This window comes from Mytilus edulis, chromosome 1 (assembly GCF_963676685.1).
Source record: "Mytilus edulis chromosome 1, xbMytEdul2.2, whole genome shotgun sequence".
In the NCBI taxonomy this organism is placed as follows: Eukaryota; Metazoa; Mollusca; class Bivalvia; order Mytilida; family Mytilidae; genus Mytilus; species Mytilus edulis.
The window spans coordinates 120838143-120857747 of record NC_092344.1 but is presented as its reverse complement, the minus strand read 5'-3'; the positions used below and the strand labels follow the sequence as shown (position 1 = coordinate 120857747).

Genomic DNA, 19605 nt, shown 5'->3' with positions numbered 1-19605 from the left:
AGTCATAGTATCATTAAATATAACAAAAATAGATACAAAATTGTCTCTTTATAAGTGAGTTGGCTTTGAAATCAGCATGCTTACCTTCTATCACATTTTGTTTATGGTGGAGAGATGTTTCATTGGCAACCATACTTCATTTATTTAAGGAATGACTGTAATATTTTTTCTGTCTATGAAGAAATAACATAAAAAATTTGGTGCACACTGAATAACGTGCGTAGCGGGTTATTTAACAGTGTGCACCACATTTTTTTATGTTATTTCGAATAGACAGAAAAAATATTACAGTCATTTCTTATAATTTAATTCTAAATTCCATTTTAAACCGTAGAAAACCATGAAAAAAACGTTGATGACGTCACAGTCACATGACTAAATTATGTCTATGGGCTCATAACAAAATAACGTCAGCCAATCAGAAGACGCATTACATCCAACATTAAATTATTCCTACATATATGAATTGGGATAATGACTTTTTTGTAAATAATGATTTCCTTCATGGTGTTAATGACCTTATTTATTCTTATACTGTAATGCAAACAAAGAAAAGTGTTTCTGAATGATTGGGAAACCAAAAAACATATTTTGTCTTCCTAAAATATAGGTTTAAAACCTATTCTATATTAAGTTATCCTCAGGATCATGCATGAAATATTTGCCACTGGACATTATGAAACCACAAATCAATCAAGTCTGTTTTAAGAGTTGTATAATCAGAACTGCATCAAGTTCTAATTCTGCAATTAAAATCAATGATTGAACTGATGTCATGTGTAGTTTTTTGTTAAGCCTGAGAATTGTTGCAGAAAGCCCAAAATAGGGATTGTGATCCAGTGGTGGCACTAGCTTACTTCTGAACAGCTGTAAAATTTAGATAGTGGAAGACCTGGATGCCTCATACTTTGTATATATTTGCCTTATGTTATGAAGTTTCTGTTTGTAATATGTCCATTGTCCTTGACCTCTATTACATGGTTCAGTGACTACTTTAAAAAAAAAACAACGTAAATTTCTTTCTTATTATGAGTATTAGTAACAGGATAACTATATTTAGTTTGTGCGTACCTTGCAAGGTATTTGTGCCTTTCGTTTTTCATTTGACATAACCTCATTTCATGGATCAGTCCACATGGTTAAGTTTTCTTGGTCATATCCATATATCAAATACTTTAAGCAATAGGTTTACTTTATTTGGTGTTTGGAATGATTGTAAGGTGTACATGTACAACTGGCAGGTGTCCTTTTCATGGTAACTTAGTGGTCAAAGTTAAGTTTAGTGTTTTGGTATTTTTTTCTAATCCTAAATGCAATAGGCCAACTTTATCCAGTGTATGGAATTTTTTTTATGAAGCACATGTCATTCTTGTAGATTTTATTTGACTGTAACCTCATTTTTAAGGTCTTTTTTTTTAAAACTATAAGCAAATGGTAAACTATAATGGTTGTATTGAAGAATTGTAAGGTGAATATGTCTGTCTGGTATCTGACTTTGACCTCACTTTCATGGCTCATTTGTCAATGTTTAGTTTTCTTGATATAGTCAGTTTCTTAGAATCTATAAACAATAGGTCAACTATATTTGGTGTATTGAATGATTGTAAGGTGTATATGTATTTCTGGTTTGGTTAATGTGACCATGACCTCATTTTCCTGGATCATGTTTAGTTTATGTGATACTTGTAGTAAAGCTTTATATATCTACAACTTTCAAAGGCGACACATTTCAGCTTGATGTGCACTCTTAGCTAAAGATTTCCAGGAAGCCTTCTTTGACAAATAGGATCTCATCCCATGGTCAATAACAAAATGTTTATAGCTGTGTTTTGTATCTAATGTTTGTTCTTCCCATAATGTTTTTTTAATGACCCTAGATGACCTTTTATTTACTTATCCTATAGCATGGTAAGTTAACCCTACCGACCACAAATATCTGACCATGAGTAATTATACAGGACACAGCGCAGAATGAATCAAAACAAAACACTTCATATTGTAGATTCTATTGTAAAGAACATTATTATACCATAACAATTTATAACATGACTGGCCAGCTTGTAACTTGTTTTAACATTATATCTATATAAATTGTAAAATAAAAGTGATGTTCATTTTTTATGTGCAAGATTCGACCAATTTATCAAAATGTTTTTAAAACATGAAAATAACAATTTCTCAACCGATTTAATTTTCCTATTATATAATATATAATTAAATATCCACTGATGACGTTAATGTCATGTACTAGTTACATATTCTCCCAAATGTAGGGATATCAAGATTAAGATTAATTATCAAATTTGGAGGATTTTACACATAATAGTGCATCAATTTATAATACTTAAACACTTGTTAGGATACTGAATACTGTAATTCTATACGGGATATTTTATAAACCAATAGCAACTATACACTTTATATATTAACTTTCACTATTATACAATTTAGACTTTAAAATCATGAAGATACAAACTAGCCAGTACATTTGACAACACATTATAATTCTGAGTATATATTACATGTACTAACAAACATAACTATCCATAGTTAACAAGAATTTAAATGTTTGATTTAATGTTATACACAACATTCAAGGAAATCAAGTACAAATTATCTACTTGTACATTCATCTTCATTGATTATAGAATATCTCTCTTCAAGATATTCTCAATTCATGTATTTCAAGACGTAAGCAGAGCATAAATAATAAAACTAAGAGGTCTCCCCCTTTATACACGTAATACAGGTACGAAGCCAGTGATATAATATCTACGTAGATTTTTCTCAAGGAAATTTACCTGTAAACTGTCTGCTTTTCCTTACGTAGCATTAATGCATGAATGAAATAGCCTCTCTTTTAAACACGACTTTGGTTGTCAATACATCATTGCAAAAAATAAATCTACCATTTTTTCACTCACATGACATATGCACTAAACAAGTTCATACTAGTTTAACAAGCACTAATCAGAAATTATAAAAAAGATTCATAAAACAAATACTCAACTAAGCACAAATCAATTCTAAATACTTAACTAAGCACAAATCAATTTAAAACAAAATAAAAAAACACAAATTGTTTTAAAACCATACATAATCAATAAGAATAAAAACATGAGAGTTCACACTAAAATATATTGCTTAAATAAATGATAATCACTGAAATGGTTGACAGTCAGACTTGCTGTATGTATCATGAAAACTTGACATTAATCATTGAACAATTAAAATAGGTCAAGGTTAGATGAGCACTGATAGACATACAATTGTATCAATCAAATATGGCTTACCTTGCACTTATAGACATACAATTGTATTAATCAAATATGGCTTACCTTGCACTTATACTAATAGTAATGAAGAAAATAACCAAAGCAATGAAACTTTAAATTTGTCATGAAACATGAAAATGAGGGAAAAAACAGGAAACCTCTGTAAGACAGGAATGATAACTGAATTATTTTCTGAACAAAAATAGTGAATCAACCTCACATTATACTTGAGAAACTAACAAAAGTTATTCGAAATATTTGAACAACCAAATAGAGACAGTTACTGGGAGAAAAGTTAAAAAACACCTTAATGTGATAATTTAAATTCTATTGAGTCATAAAACCATACAATGCCATATACTAGACAGAAACTTCAACTACTTCTAAACTATATTGCATTATACAGTTGATTGATGCAGTTACTGTCTGACCTGGGTATAGCCATACCCATTTATCAACCAAGACAAATACCCTTTTTATACTATAAAAAAATGGAAAAACATAAAATACAGTCTCCACACAATGCTCATGTCTATGCTCTTCATATAAACATACATTTTATTACAATTATATGCATTACCACCTATCCAAAGTGTTTGCTATTCAAATTGATCACAACAAATAACTGGAAATGGAAATAAAAATTCCCATGAAATAAAATACCAATCTGCTCAATGATTATAAATATGTCACATGTCTAACACATGATTAATTCTCAACTATAAATAGAAACATAATAAAATTTAGCAGTGTGGCCTTGGAATGATTTGTTCTGTAAAAGTTACATATCATGCATATATCTTCTAAATCATCATTATGTCAGCCATTATTCTCAAATAAAACACAACAGGATATTTTTTGTATTCAATGATTATGAAGTGTCGTCTTCATGATCTTATTGCAGTTAATTAAAAGTTACATAACAAGTGTTTAAATAAATGAACTGATTGATGCACAGTAAGCAAAACTCGACATAATTATGATCTTTTGATTTGTCAATACAATGTACTTACACTTGTGCATACAGTACTGCAGTATACTGTTTTGAAGGATTTGAATTCAAATTATCATGAGGAATAATTATATCTATGGTTTTAAGGGCAATAGGCTTCATTAAGGATATAACATTTGATTGATTTAAAGTAGGAATACTACAACCAGTGGCTTATAATAAACAACTATTCATAATGTCAACCTGATATTAAAAGTTTGATCATCTATAATGATAAATACTGTGAAACTGTAATTAGAATGGCTCAAGTAAATGACCATCAGAATCAAAAAAATCATTATATTATCTCGAACTGGTTTCCTTTAAATAAAGCAATCAAAAGTTTACATAGGTCAACATTTCAAACATATCTAGACCTGTGTCTAGGCCGCTATGTGAAAATGTGACATAAAATTTAATATTACACTTAAAAATATCAGTATTCCACATATTACCTTATATGTTTGCTTCTTAATCATCTTACCCTCCATAAACATTGTATCTGATTGGTATTTTCTAAATATTAATATGTAGACTGGGTATAATAAAATATTATCCTGGACTGGTAACCCTGTAAACATTTCACTATGTAGACTTGCATTATAAAATAGTCCCTGATTGGCACCCCATGTATACTTTTACTTGCCTCTGATTATCTTCATTGATAAATTAACAAGTCCATTAGTTGGGATCAAGGGGAGACAACTCAAATTTACATAAGGTCAAAAAGTATTGCTTATCCTGTTGATCTGAACCTATGTTGTACAAGTAGACAAGGATCCAGTCAAACAAACTTATATCATTAGATATTTCCCCGTACAGGTATCCACCCTATTTTACTACATAGACATTGACTGTCTGATATATGCAATCTACTTTTTATTTTATAGACCTTTTAGCATAATATATTGTCTCCCACTGATTATATTCAATTAATAGGCAGACCTGCATCATAAAATATTGTCTCTGACTGGTACCCCCCATATACTGGTTCTCCTAACTCCTGTAGTAGGTCTGGCAATGCTGGAGAATGGATATTTGTTAACATCTACACTAATAGCCTGTCTCAGCTGTTGTAATGCTGTGTTCCTTAACATTCCAAACACATCCACCACATTTAATGATAAAATGTTCTGTAGTTCCCTGAAATGATGGTATTTTCTGTTCATAACTAGATCTCAAATATATAAAAGAGAAATTATCTTAATCATGAACACTAAACAAAGATCAATTAAGGTCAAGAATAGAGTCATATGTACATGTTCCTATCATGACTTATCTATTAGCCAGATATACATACCTACTTATTATGATAACAACTTTTATTAATGAACCATGAAAATGTAACACACAAATATAGTGCCTTGAATAACTGATTACAGTAAATTTAAGCGGAAAACAAGTATATTCTGATTTTTATTAATATGGTTGTTTGCTTGAAAAGTGTACTCAATTTTGTATCACAGAAAGTTGAAATTCAGTACAGGTGCTAGATAAATATTGTCTTTTTATGTGATGTTGAACAAAACATGGTTTATGTGCCTGTCCCAAGTCAGGAGCCTGTAATTCAGTGGTTGTCGTTTGTTTAAGTGTTACATATTTGTTTTTCGTTCATTTTTTTTACATAAATAAGGCTGTTAGTTTTCTCATTTGAATTGTTTTACATTGTCTTATCAGGGCCTTTTATAACTGACTATGCAGTATGAGCTTTGCTCATTGTTGAAGGCTGTACGGTGACCTATATTTGTTAATGTCTGTTTCATTTTGGTCTTTTGTGGATAGTTGTCTCATTGGCTATCATACCACATCTTCTTTTTTTATATTTAAGAGAAACAGCAAATTTTTTACATAAAACTTGTAGGTTTTGTACACTTGTGGATACTGCCTTGAACTGTGGTATTCCTTTCTACTACAATTTATTTATCACTTTTTATACAGTACAAAATAAAACTTTACATTCTGGTTTAAATTATGAGGTCTAAAGTTGAATGTCTTCTCCACGTTTGACGAATGATTTTTCATTGTACCTTTGAATCTGTCTAAAACAGTTAAAAAACTTACGGTATAGTAGTCGGAGCTATACGATAACACCTGCTTAATGCTATGTATTCTAATCTCTTCAAATACTGAGTTAGATAACGAATGCTGTTACAAGTAATAACTGTGGAATCACTTAAATCTAGTTCTCTTAATCTGTAACATCTTTTCACCAACTGTAAAATTTCTGAAAAACACAAATCAGAGAATGGCTTATAACATCTCAGTCAGGAAAAGTTAGGCTTTTCGAATTTAACTTACTTGGCCTAATATTTGCACTTCAAAAAAAAAGAATGAACACTGAACCTTATATTTAATTTTTTTGGGTGGTATTTTAGTGAAGTGTTCTTCTCCAATTTTCATGTTGTGTCTTTTTTTCTCTCCAAAAAAAAATCATAAAATGAAGTTAATATATACTACAAGAGCTGACCAATAATAATGTGCCTCTTAATGCAATACATTTATAAGAATACATATGGAGACAATGTTTCAAACTAATATGTATGTTTATAAAGATACAAATGAGATGTGAGTGCAAAGAAGAGCTTGCTACTTGAAAAAAAGCGCTCTGATGTAATAAAAAAATCAACTCTCATTAATAACTTTTATAAGGACAATGTCTCTTCACACAAAGGTTTGATATGCTTATCATTTTTTTCCCAAGGTATAAAATAGAAAAATAGGAAAACTTAGCTGTCAGAATAAAACATACAAACCTTCATCTGTAATGTTTTCCCTACAACCACTGATATTGAGCTTTTCTAACGACTGAGGTAAACAAAGAGAAAGATAAACTACACTGTGTCTGTGTATACCTGTCCACGCAATGTTTAAGGACTCTAATCTGAAATTATAAAGAGACAACTACTGAATGGTTAATGTAACGTTCAATGATTCTAATCTGAAATTATAGGATGACAACTAGTGAATGGCTAAATTAAACTACAATGTCTCTGTGACAACATTCAATGACTCTTATATGACATTATCTGACTTTAATTAGTTTGACCCTAACTTATCCTGTCATCTTCCTGTTTGCTGGTGAAACAAATAAAACACTTGTTTCTACAATGCAAAATATAAGCTGCTAGACTCAATATGAAGCCATTTTGAACTTGTTCCCTGCACCTACCCAACAAAAAGCTTCATATTGTGCCTCGCAGCTGATATTTTACAATATCAACATGCAGACAACCAGTTAAATACAGCGTGTCTGTGTTATAAAATAAGAAAAACAATTATGTAGAACTAATCAAATGTCAAGGCTGAAAATATGGAAAGACAATGTTTAATTAGTGAATGGCTGAGATAAACTATGGGCTGTTATTAGATACTTCTTTTAACAGTGAATTGCCACGATAGGCGGTTACACCATATGAAAGTTCCATCTGTGTTAACAATGAAGGTTTCGATAGAACAGTCATTATTTTAAACAAAGAGAGAAATTCATCTTGAACAATTATTATTTAAAGTGACATTTAGACTGTTTTTCTAAAGAGATGTTGTGGACAAAGGGAATTAACTCAATTTGTGTAGTCAATACAGATAGAGTATCCTGACAATTCAAAAACCAATTCAGAAGTTTTGTAGCATTGAAAACCAAAAATGTCCCAAATTGTGTATGCCTATTGTTTCCTTGGGGTGAAAAAGTTTAGTGAGGAAAATTATTAACATTTTATGCACATTATTTTCACAATAAATGACTGCATCAAAGATATTTCATGTCAGCACACCTGTGCTGATTGGTGGGTAAGTGATACCTCAGTGACCAAACATCTACTGGCAGTGCAGTTGACCCAATGGTTGTAAAAAAACCATCAAAAATACCAGAAATACTGCAAATTCTTTATAACCATGATCATGGTGTAGACACATAGAGATATCTCTCCTTGTAGTTATTATGTATAACAACAGTAACATATTATATTACATATGCTCTTGTTATGACACGGATTTCACCTCATACATGTATTACATGTAAAAACATGATCCAAGGGAGATAACCTACCTTGTACAGTTGTTACATATTGGCATCAATCCATTTACAGTAATTCCTTCACACATACTCATGTTGATAACTTCTAGGTTCTTGTTTTCCGCTATGTAACTGAAACAAACATAAAGATTGTGCTGTTTACACATCATAATAAATTGATAACTTATTGTCATTGAGGTTTGTTTTAGCATTACCGGTAACTGTTTATTATCATTCAAATATCTTTGTAGATAGAAATACATATTGAATTGTAATTTTTTACACTAAGCCAGGGTCTAATCAATAGACTAGAGAACAGTTATAACTTAGCTATATTTTCAAACACTCTTTCCAATTTGGATGCCAGACCAAACCCTTTTTACACTGAATAATACAGCCCTATTCAGAGGATGGTTTAACAAATATCAGTAAAATTTGGTTGCATGTCATCAGTTCATTCAATGAAGCAAATTCATTGCAGGGGTTAAAATTTTTTGTTACAGCTAACTAGCCCAGGACTTATTGGCAGCAGGACTTTACTAGCCCTGTTGGAAGAACTGCTAGTCCATCAGAACTGACCTGCTAGCCCTAGTATGCCTTAAAAATCAAGAGTTTGCTGCATAATACAAAGTGGGTGTCCTTTGTTTTGAAGGATAAAATTGAGAAAGGAAATGGTGAATATGTCAAAGCGACAACCACCCGACCATAGAGCAAACAAGAGACATTATACACAGTATTTGATAATTTTTGTTGATCTGTTATTTATTCTTTTGGTGCTTAACCTAACTTAGTTGTTCCCACATTCAAAGCAGACTTTTTATTGGCGTGTTTGGGGCAACTAACGGCAATATTCACAGAGCATTGTCTGTTTTTTTCATCAGCAACAGCCAACCTTGCCAGGGGAATCATTGTGTCCCAGTTCTGCCAACTTTTCAGGAAGTGAATGCTTGATTTTTTTGCTAAATTGTAAAGATCAAAGAGAAAAAACAATAGATCAAAGGAAAATGCCGCCAAATAAGCATGAACATGTGTGAGTCTCGCGCTAAAGACTCGACAGCCCTGCTGTCCTGGACACTATTATTTTTTTTCCCGCGGCTTTTCCTTTAGCATTTTTGGGGAATGAATTTTCAGCCTCGTTACTCCCTTCATCTACCGTTTTTCATTGAAACTGACGAAGTTCCTGGGGTTCCCGTACTAAAATATTAAGAAATATTTTGTTGCATGGTTTCGTGCTCAAGAGCTGTGCAACAAGACAGGTCAATACCAATCAATACATCATACCCCCAAATACCATTAATCGGAAATCTCGGCACGATAAGCAATGTATAATACCCCAAGCCATGGTATGAGAAATCGATATTTAAAGTACGATAATTGCAATCAACACATGATACCAGGCCACCCAGACATGCCAGAGTTATTTGTTCTATTTTTAAAATATGTACAACAGGACCTGTATAAACCAGTTCAAATTCTTGGAATCCCGGATGACTTAATTGAATCGAAATGTATAATATAGAATAGTGATAAAGGGATTTTCACTTTCCATTTTGGAAACGTCAAGAATTTTTTGTTATTAGTCCGTCGGGCTTATCGGATTACACATTTTAATTGCCCGAGGCGTAAATGATCTAGTCCCGGGCGTCGGGCTAGTGGATTTTTTAACCCCTGCATTGGTAACAGCTAGTTCTGCAAAATTAATATTTTTCCTGAGGTTAAAAAAAGTTCCTCCAATAGTATCAATTCTGGAACAGAAAGAAATCTGTGATAATCATTTTGCCCAACACAATTTTATATATACTTTTACTTACTGACAAATTTGATCATTGAGTGGACAATGTTCTAAACTGAGTTTTTTCAGATGGGTGCATACAGATAATAATTCTTGTAGAACTGGAGTTGTAATGGATGCCATACTTAAATCTAAGAATTGTACTCTGCTTAGCCTATAACGAAATCAAACAAATACTGTTACAGTAGTTGTTTACTGAATCAACAATGGTAACAATATGATATATTATGGCCTTCATATTCTTATTCAATGTTATCCACTTTGTGTCATGTTTATTTATAACATTTATGTAAGATATAGATTTTTTAGTGCTATGATTAGAAAATGTTAAGTACCTTTAGCATTTGTTTGCACCTGTCTGAAGTCAGGAACCTATTGTTCAGTGGTTGTTGTTTGTTGATGTGGTTCATAAATGTTTAATTTTATATATAGATTTTCCTGTTTAAATGGTTTTACACTAGTCAGTCATTTTTAGGCCCTTTATTGCTTGCTGTTCAATGTTAGCCCTGTGTTAAAGACCATATTGAATTGTTTTTCATTGTCATTTCAGGGCCTTTTATAGCTGACTATGCAGTATGGGCTTTGCTTATTGTTGTAGGCCGTACGGTGACCTATAGTTGTTAATTTGCGTCATTTTGGTCTCTTGTGGACAGTTGTCTCATTGGCAATCATACCATCTTTTTTTTATATTTGACCTATAATGGTTTACTTTAACAAATTGTGACTTGAATGGAGTTTTTTAATTGGCACCCATACCACAATTATTTTCTTAGTTTGAACGTTACATCAAATCTAATTAGATTTATCTTGAACAACTTACCTTGTAAAACTGAGAACCTTTGGAGAACAAATAAATACAGGACCTTCAATCTGTTAAAATCAGAGGATAAGAATCAGTTACTTACATCAAGTTTATCTACAATAAATTGTTCACATTTCCCTCTTTTACTTTTTTATAATATTATGCAGATGTCATGAAAATTCAATGTTATATAAATGTTTAACAGTTACAATAACCCCGATAATTATTTGGTTAACAGGAAGTTGCCAATTGTTGAAAGTGAAAATGCATCTCGATAAAGCATGTTCATATAAAGCTATCTTCGCTAGACAAGGCTTACAATCCAGTCTACGCCTCTCCACCCTAGGTCGATTAATCCAACATTTGTAATTATAATCCTGCGCCATCTACCTGAAGATAGAAGTCATGCTCATCATTACTGACCAAAAGGTGGCAGGAGTTTGGTCCAACAAGGGTTTTATGAATTATTAATTGAATCATGTACTAAGTATTTACCTCAGATTTAGCCAATCGTAGAATCTGTACTCCACGTCGCAAAACATTTCCTAGTACACCTGGTGCTAAGGTTCTATTTGACAGGTCAATTCTTTTCCACAGGTGATCATCAGCACTGAAACATATTCATAATGTCTATAATTATCTTAATTAGTAGGACCTACTTTAAACTTTGTAACTGTTGGAGGTTAAGACATTAGATTCTTCACTCACCAATAACTTTGAATTTTAATGTCTAGTATTGAAAACTTTGTATAGTATCTACCATTGATATCTATTTTTTGTGTGTGTGTTGAAAGGCTGCTGTCTCATTTGTGTATATCTGACACCTTATATTTCCAATAAATGCATATTCATCATAGTATAAAGAATATTTAAAGGAAGTTTTTCTTAGGGTAAATAACTTAATTGAACAATATGCCAATATGTTTCCAAACCTTAGTATGAAAATTAATAGCTATCAGTTCTCAAACAAAGATCTTCAATGATTACCAGGTGTCCAAGTTAAATACCACCTACAGATAAGGACAATAAACTTCAACGATTAACAGGTGTCCAAGTTAAATACCAGTTATAGTTAAAGGACAATAAACTTCAATGATTAACAGGTGTTTAAGTTAAATACCAGCTACAGATAAGGACAATAAACTTCAATGATTAACAGGTGTCTAAGTTAAATACCAGCTACAGATAAGGACAATAAACTTCAATGCTTAACAGGTGTCCAAGTAAAATACCAGCTATAGATAAGGACAATAAACTTCAATGAGTACCAGGTGTCCAAGTAAAATACCAGCTATAAATAAGGACAATAAACTTCAATACTTAACAGGTGTCCAAGTTAAATACCAGCTACAGATAAGGACAATCAACATCAATGATTAAGAGGTGTCCAACTTAAATACCAGCTACAGATAAGGACAATAAACGTCAATGATTAACAGGTGTCAAACTTAAATACTAGCTACAGATAAGGACAATAAATGTCAATGCTTACCAGGTGTCCAAGCTAAATACCAGCTACAGATAAGGACAATAAACTTCAATGCTTACCAGGTGTCCAAGTTAAATACCAGCTACATATAAGGACAATAAACTTCAATGCTTACCAGGTGTCCAAGTTAAATACCAGCTACAGATAAGGACAATAAACTTCAATGCTTACCAGGTGTCCAAGTTAAATACCAGCTACAGATAAGGACAATAAACTTCAATGCTTACCAGGTGTCCAAGTTAAATGCCAGCTACAGATAAGGACAATAAACTTCAATGATTACCAGGTGCCCAAGTTAAATACCAGCTACAGATAAGGACAATAAACTTCAATGAGTACCAGGTGTCCAAGTTAGATACCAGCTACAGATAAGGACAATAAACTTCAATGCTTAACAGGTGTCCAAGTTAAATACCAGCTACAGATAAGGACAATAAACTTCAATGCTTAACAGGTGTCAAAGTTAAATACCAGCTACAGATAAGGACAATAAACTTCATTGATTAACAGTTGTCAAAGTTAAATACCAGCTACAGATAAGGACAATAAACTTCAATGATTAACAGATGTCCAAGTTAAATACCAGCTACAGATAAGGACAATAAACTTCAATGCTTAACAGGTGTCCAAGTTAAATACAGATAAATACAATAAACTTCAATGATTACCAGGTGTCCAAATTAAATACCAGCTACAGATAAAGACAATAAACGTCAATGCTTAACAGGTGTCCAAGTTAAATACCAGCTACAGATAAGGACAATAAACTTCAATGATTAACAGGTGTCCAAGTAAAATACCAGCTATAGATAAGGACAATAAACTTCAATGAGTACCAGGTGTCCAAGTAAAATACCAGCTATAGATAAGGACAATAAACTTCAATACTTAACAGGTGTCCAAGTTAAATACCAGCTACAGATAAGGACAATCAACATCAATGATTAAGAGGTGTCCAACTTAAATACCAGCTACAGATAAGGACAATAAACGTCAATGATTAACAGGTGTCAAACTTAAATACTAGCTACAGATAAGGACAATAAATGTCAATGCTTACCAGGTGTCCAAGCTAAATACCAGCTACAGATAAGGACAATAAACTTCAATGCTTACCAGGTGTCCAAGTTAAATACCAGCTACATATAAGGACAATAAACTTCAATGCTTACCAGGTGTCCAAGTTAAATACCAGCTACAGATAAGGACAATAAACTTCAATGCTTACCAGGTGTCCAAGTTAAATACCAGCTACAGATAAGGACAATAAACTTCAATGCTTACCAGGTGTCCAAGTTAAATGCCAGCTACAGATAAGGACAATAAACTTCAATGCTTAACAGGTGTCCAAGTTAAATACCAGCTACAGATAAGGACAATAAACTTCATTGATTAACAGTTGTCAAAGTTAAATACCAGCTACAGATAAGGACAATAAACTTCAATGCTTAACAGGTGTCCAAGTTAAATACCAGCTACAGATAAGGACAATAAACTTCATTGATTAACAGTTGTCAAAGTTAAATACCAGCTACAGATAAGGACAATAAACTTCAATGCTTAACAGGTGTCCAAGTTAAATACCAGCTACAGATAAGGACAATAAACTTCAATGCTTAACAGATGTCACAGTTAAATACAGATAAATACAATAAACTTCAATGATTACCAGGTGTCCAAATTAAATACCAGCTACAGATAAAGACAATAAACTTCAATGCTTAACAGGTGTCCAAGTTAAATACCAGCTACAGATAAGGACAATAAACTTCAATGATTAACAGGTGTCCAAGTTAAATACCAGCTACAGATAAGGACAATAAACTTCAATGCTTAACAGGTGTCCAAGTAAAATACCAGCTACAGATAAGGACAATAAACTTCAATGATTACCAGGTGTCCAAGTTAAATACCAGCTACAGATAAGGACAATAAACTTCAATGATTACCAGGTGTCCAAGTTAAATACCAGCTACAGATAAGGACAATAAACTTCAATGCTTAACAGGTGTCCAAGTTAAATACCAGCTACAGATAAGGACAATAAACTTCAATGCTTAACAGGTGTCCAAGTAAAATACCAGCTACAGATAAGGACAATCAACATCAATGATTACCAGGTGTCCAAGTTAAATACCAGCTACAGATAAGGACAATAAACTTCAATGCTTACCAGGTGTCCAAGACAAACCTAATCTTGACCACAGTCTACATTGTTTGTTGTAGTTAACTCAAACAGTTCAAGTTACTTAAACGTTTATATTCTGTCATAAACATGTTACAATTATTAGATTTAATAGAAATTTATTTTAGTTTTTAACTTTAAGTATCAAAATAAGTCTTAAATACTTCGGCCATTATGACTGTTAAGGTAAAGACAAAAATTAGGAACGCTTATCAAATCCCTGCACAATAAATGCTGTATACAGAGCAGGAACTACTTTCTCTTTCAGATCACCTGAGTTCATTCTAAATTTTTGTAAAGGGTTTGTGTTACTTGATTCTTGTTTATTTGTTTGTTAAGAAAGTAATCAACAGTTGTTTGTCTTCTCATGTTTGTGTTTTGCCACGTCCTCTTTCTTTGACTTAGTTTTTGCTTGTATGCAACACTTGATTGTTGACTTTGACCAGAGTATAAAATACTTTTTTAAATGGTCTTATTAAATCCTTTTCTACACAGTAGCTTACACAAGTCTACTCCATCGATGACAAACCCGAGCACATTTTGCTAAAGTAAAACGTGGTAGCCATTTAAATACATTTAAGACCACTTCATCTGACAGTTCAGCAAAATAATCTGAAATGAAAAGAAATCCTTTTAAGGTAATGTATGTTTCCATTGTAATTTGTCCCAAACATCAAAATATTTCATATTTTTTCATTTTATACCAGATAATAAGGATATGACTAACGTTTGAGGCATTGAGGCCATGCAAACATGTCATAGCTAGTACATTTATAAAAGACAAAAAGCAAATGCTTTTAGAAGGGGAAAAAATCTAAGGATGCTTCAGGGTTATTGTAAGGATTTTTATACATATTGACACTATCTGATCACATGCTATTAGATTAAAAGTTGATATAAAAACCAGTTGACTGATGTAAGGAAACTAACAATCACATACCATACTGACTGTCTTCTTCAACATCATCGTCTTCGTCATGGCAAAAATGAAGAAACTTTTTGTTGTTTGGTGTTGACAAGGGAGATATAAGTTCTATATCATCAGATGTGTAACTTTGGTTAAGGTTTGGCTTCTGGCTTGGCAGTAGAACTCTTGGAGCCTATAATTAAATCAATAACACAAAATTTAAGTGTGATTATAATTGAACACTTTAATAAGAAAGAATACTGTTTTTACTAAGTTTATTGATAAATGTATTCAACCATTTAACTCACAAAAGTGTGTAAATGAAAGTCAAGTTGACATGTACATACAATCAGCACTGTAAACATAAACAAGATTACTTTTTATTAATTAACTACTCCGTTATTGGACTTAATATGATGATGAATACTGCCTATGGCTATGCAATATAAAAATTTCAACTCGGCCAATATCAATTTTTTTCTTTCTGTATTGGCCGAGTTCTGATCCGACCAATACAGGATTTCTGAACTTCTCTAATTTTTAGATCAAAAGTCATGATAAACACAAATTTAAAGTAATCCTTGTATTTGACAGTAAATAGAACTGACAGAATGTTTTGGTTAATAATTATGAGGATCAACACACATTTTTAGAGAGGTAATTTAAGAAAAAATTTTGTAAGGGTTCCACGGAACCCGGTGTCTCGCCTACTTTTGCTGTAAATCGCAGGCTCAACAAAAGTGAGGAAAAAAAATCAATAAAAATATTCCTCTTGATACTATCTTTTGATTGTAAGAAGCTTCTATCCAAGTTTGGTAAAAATCCAGGATAGTTTTTGAATCTAATAAATGTTTTAAAAACTTTAACTGCAGACTGTATGTAATGTTAACTGGTAGAAAATCTAAAATTTATAAGTAAAATACAGAAAAAGTGGATTTATTTTTTTACAAAATTTACTTCTGGATACTATCTTATGATCATAAACAAGCTTCTGTCCAAGTTTGGTACAAACCAAGGATAGTTTAAGAAAGTTATTAAGATTTTAAAAACTTTAACCACAGAGTGAATGTAATGTTTCCCCGCAGAAAAACCTAAGTCCATTTAAAAGTAAAATACGGAAAAAATGGATTTATTTTTTTACAAAATTTACTTCTGGATACTATCTTATGATCGTAAACAAGCTTCTTTCAAAGCTTGGTTAAATCCAGTATAGTTTAAGTCGAATAAATACTATTGTTTTTCTGTTTGTCTTTTTCATTTTTAGCCATGGCGTTGTCAGTTTGTTTTAGATTTATGAGTTTGACTGTCCCTTTGGTATCTTTCGTCCCTCTTTTAAGAAAGTTATTAAAATTTTAAAAACTTTAACCACAGAGTGAAAGTAATGTTTCCCCCCAGAAAAACTAAGTCCATTTATAAGTAAAATACGGAAAAAATGGAATTTTATTTTTACAAAATTTACTTCTGGATACTATCTTATGATCAGTAACAAGCTTCTTTCAAAGCTTGGTAGAAATCCAGTATAGTTCAAGAAAGTTATTAAAATTTCAAAAACTTTAACCACAGAGTGAATATTTGTGGACGCTGCCGCCGCCGACGGAATGTAGGATCGCTTAGTCTTGCTTTTTCGTCTAAAGTCGAAGGCTCGACAAAAAACATGGAAGACCTAGATTTTTTGATATTTTCACATGGCTTGGGCCTTTAAATATTTGTTTATTTTATCCTCCCTGTTTTCTTGATAAATTTGAATGTAATGACCAACAAATCTATGGGTTTTATGAATTATTTCTCAAGTTTAACCTTGTAAATTCATATTTTTTATAAAATTCTTCTCTAATAAATTTAGAATTTATCATACACATGGAGCGACTGGTTTATCTTTGTTAACTGTAACAGCTGGTGTTAACTCTAACGCATAACAACTATCAGAGCTCTCATCAGAAATATTCTCTACACCAAGTTCACTGTAAAGTCTCTCGGTTTGATCTTGGCTCACTGCCCATTTTATTTGTACACGTCCATCATTTTCATCTGTTAACTTCTTTTTTCTGTAAAAAATTTTATAACATCTTTTTATGTTTATAAATGAAAATAATGTTTTTCAACGGACTTGACCATTTACAAATCTTGTCCAAATGAACCGTTGTTGTAAGAACAGAAAGGGGAATATCTGACATGAAATTTACTTATTCCAAGCTAACAAGACCACTGTATCATGAAAAACCTATTTATCAAACACACCAGCGTCATAATTTCCGCTCCAGAAGTATAAACAAACCAGTGCATCCATTAAGGACTGGCAAATATCCACTTTTTGATATGGACGAGCTTTAATGTCCCACAGCCCAGCTTGTCTGGCAAAAAAGCTGTTGGATGTCAGAGTAATCTCTATTAGTATTAGCTAGCGTAAAGTACAGAAGGTCCCAAATTCGATTCTGACTCCGTGCACTGAAAATAATATAAAATGCAATAATCAGGATGATTTTCATCCTCCCACACATTTATGGATTGGTACCCAGATCCAGGGGATGGATGGGGCGGTTGATAAATTCAAGTTTCTGTCACTGAGCAGCTGAAGACGGTAAAGTCGGGAAGAGGACTGAACAGATATCGTCGTGTCATATGTTTTCGTATGTCATATGTTTTCGTATCAACCACATTTCGTCGGTTTCGACTGCATACGCGTACATTGTGGTATGTTTTTCTGTTTCTATATTTAGAACAACAACACCACTACAACTTGATATATTTAAAACATATTCAACGTCGCTTTTTAAAGACGTTAGAACAAATTAAATAAAACTGACCTATTTAGCCATTTTTATTTAATGTCAAAAATACGCATCACTAGAATAGTTGTGGAAAAAAATTCTGAAGGGTTAAAATAAAGTCCAGATATGTTTTTTGCAAGTCAGACACCGGATCTTCAAGACATATGACTGTCATGTGTTTTTTTGGCCGTTTTAATTACAAACCATCGAGTTAAAATTAGCAGGGTTCTTATATAAAATGGTTGTTCAAAGTCCAACTATTCAATATTTCATTGACAATTTTTTTTTATACATCCTTGATACATGAAGATGAAAACAGTCTTAACTTTTTATATTTAATCATAAATTTTGAAAACTGCATTTTATTTTAGAAAAAATAATGTATTTTGTACAAACCAGGTGCCAATCTGAAAATTAATCAAAATCTAAAAATTTCATCACACGAAACACCAACCTTACACTATTTACTAGTAATTTTTAGTACTGAAAAGTATTTAATAACTTTTTTTATGATTCAAGCGATCACCAGAACCACGACTTTAGAAAAAATTTATTTCCGGATTTGTAGTCATTTCCTGTCCGTGTACTGATCCAATTTTTATTTCATACGAAAACATATGACGCCGTTTTTTTGACATACAAAAATCGCAAAGTAATCGGAAACAGTAAAAAATCGTAGAAATCATTGACAAAAAAACTAGATACCTAAAATCAATCTACAGGACATGCTTTTTAAATCTGAGTAAACACCTAAATAAAAACTCAACAGTAAAAACCGTAAGCAGTGAAAATTGTTATTAGTACGAAAACACATTACACGATGATACAGGTCAAAAACAGGTTTAAAATATATTCCTTATAACTAAATTATATTGAAGTGAAACGCTTTTATGATTAAGCATCATGAATTAACCTTTGTTTGGTCTTTTTGTTTTCTTTAGAGTTTTCTTCAGAATATTTTTTAGGTTGTTTTGATTTCCCCATATTGAAGTTGCCGCCAACAAGTAACCGGAAGTGTGAATGTCAATGAGGATTTATAAAAAAGGTCCTATATCCCGTAAATTACTCCTTGATGTCTCGGCACATAACATACTCGGCCTATAACACATTTGGCATCCCAAATTCGGTCTGTAGTAAAAAATGGACTATCATAAACTCGTACTACTAGGAGATATAAGCATGGTAATGAATGTTAATTTTTTATTGGAAATTAATTAGCAGTACTTTATTTTAATTTTTTTAGAAGATTTATTTTGTATGTACATCTCTGAGGGGGGATAGGAGGGGTCCTGATCCCGAAATCCCGGACTAAAAAAAACTAAATCCTGAGGTCCCGAATTTAAATAAAGTAAATCCCCACGTCCCGAAATCCGAAAAATAGGAT

General features: G+C 32.1%; 1 protein-coding gene across 1 annotated transcript; it reads right to left on the bottom strand.

The window, feature by feature from the left end:
* Window positions 1-1993: 1993 nt before the first annotated feature.
* Window positions 1994-19240, bottom strand: LOC139504080 (S-phase kinase-associated protein 2-like). Its single transcript, XM_071294141.1, has 11 exons — window positions 19135-19240; window positions 17309-17498; window positions 15487-15646; window positions 15050-15158; window positions 11368-11482; window positions 10891-10940; window positions 10090-10224; window positions 8312-8410; window positions 7020-7147; window positions 6328-6490; window positions 1994-5409 (listed from the first exon to the last, which is right to left on the bottom strand). Exons 1-11 carry the CDS (start codon window positions 19203-19205, stop codon window positions 5217-5219), a joined length of 1413 nt encoding a protein of 470 aa, XP_071150242.1. The 5' UTR covers window positions 19206-19240; the 3' UTR covers window positions 1994-5216.
* Between the last annotated feature and the right edge of the window lie 365 nt (window positions 19241-19605).

Excerpts from the sequence above, each read along its gene's own strand:
- LOC139504080 (XM_071294141.1), bottom strand. The coding sequence starts at position 19,205 with ATGGGGAAATCAAAACAACCTAAAAAATATTCTGAAGAAAACTCTAAA. Across the intron at positions 7,148-8,311 it reads ATATGTAACAACTGTACAAG|ATTAGAGTCCTTAAACATTG; the intron begins GTAGGTTATCTC and ends TTATAATTTCAG. Across the intron at positions 6,491-7,019 it reads GGAAAACATTACAGATGAAG|AAATTTTACAGTTGGTGAAA; the intron begins GTTTGTATGTTT and ends TGTGTTTTTCAG.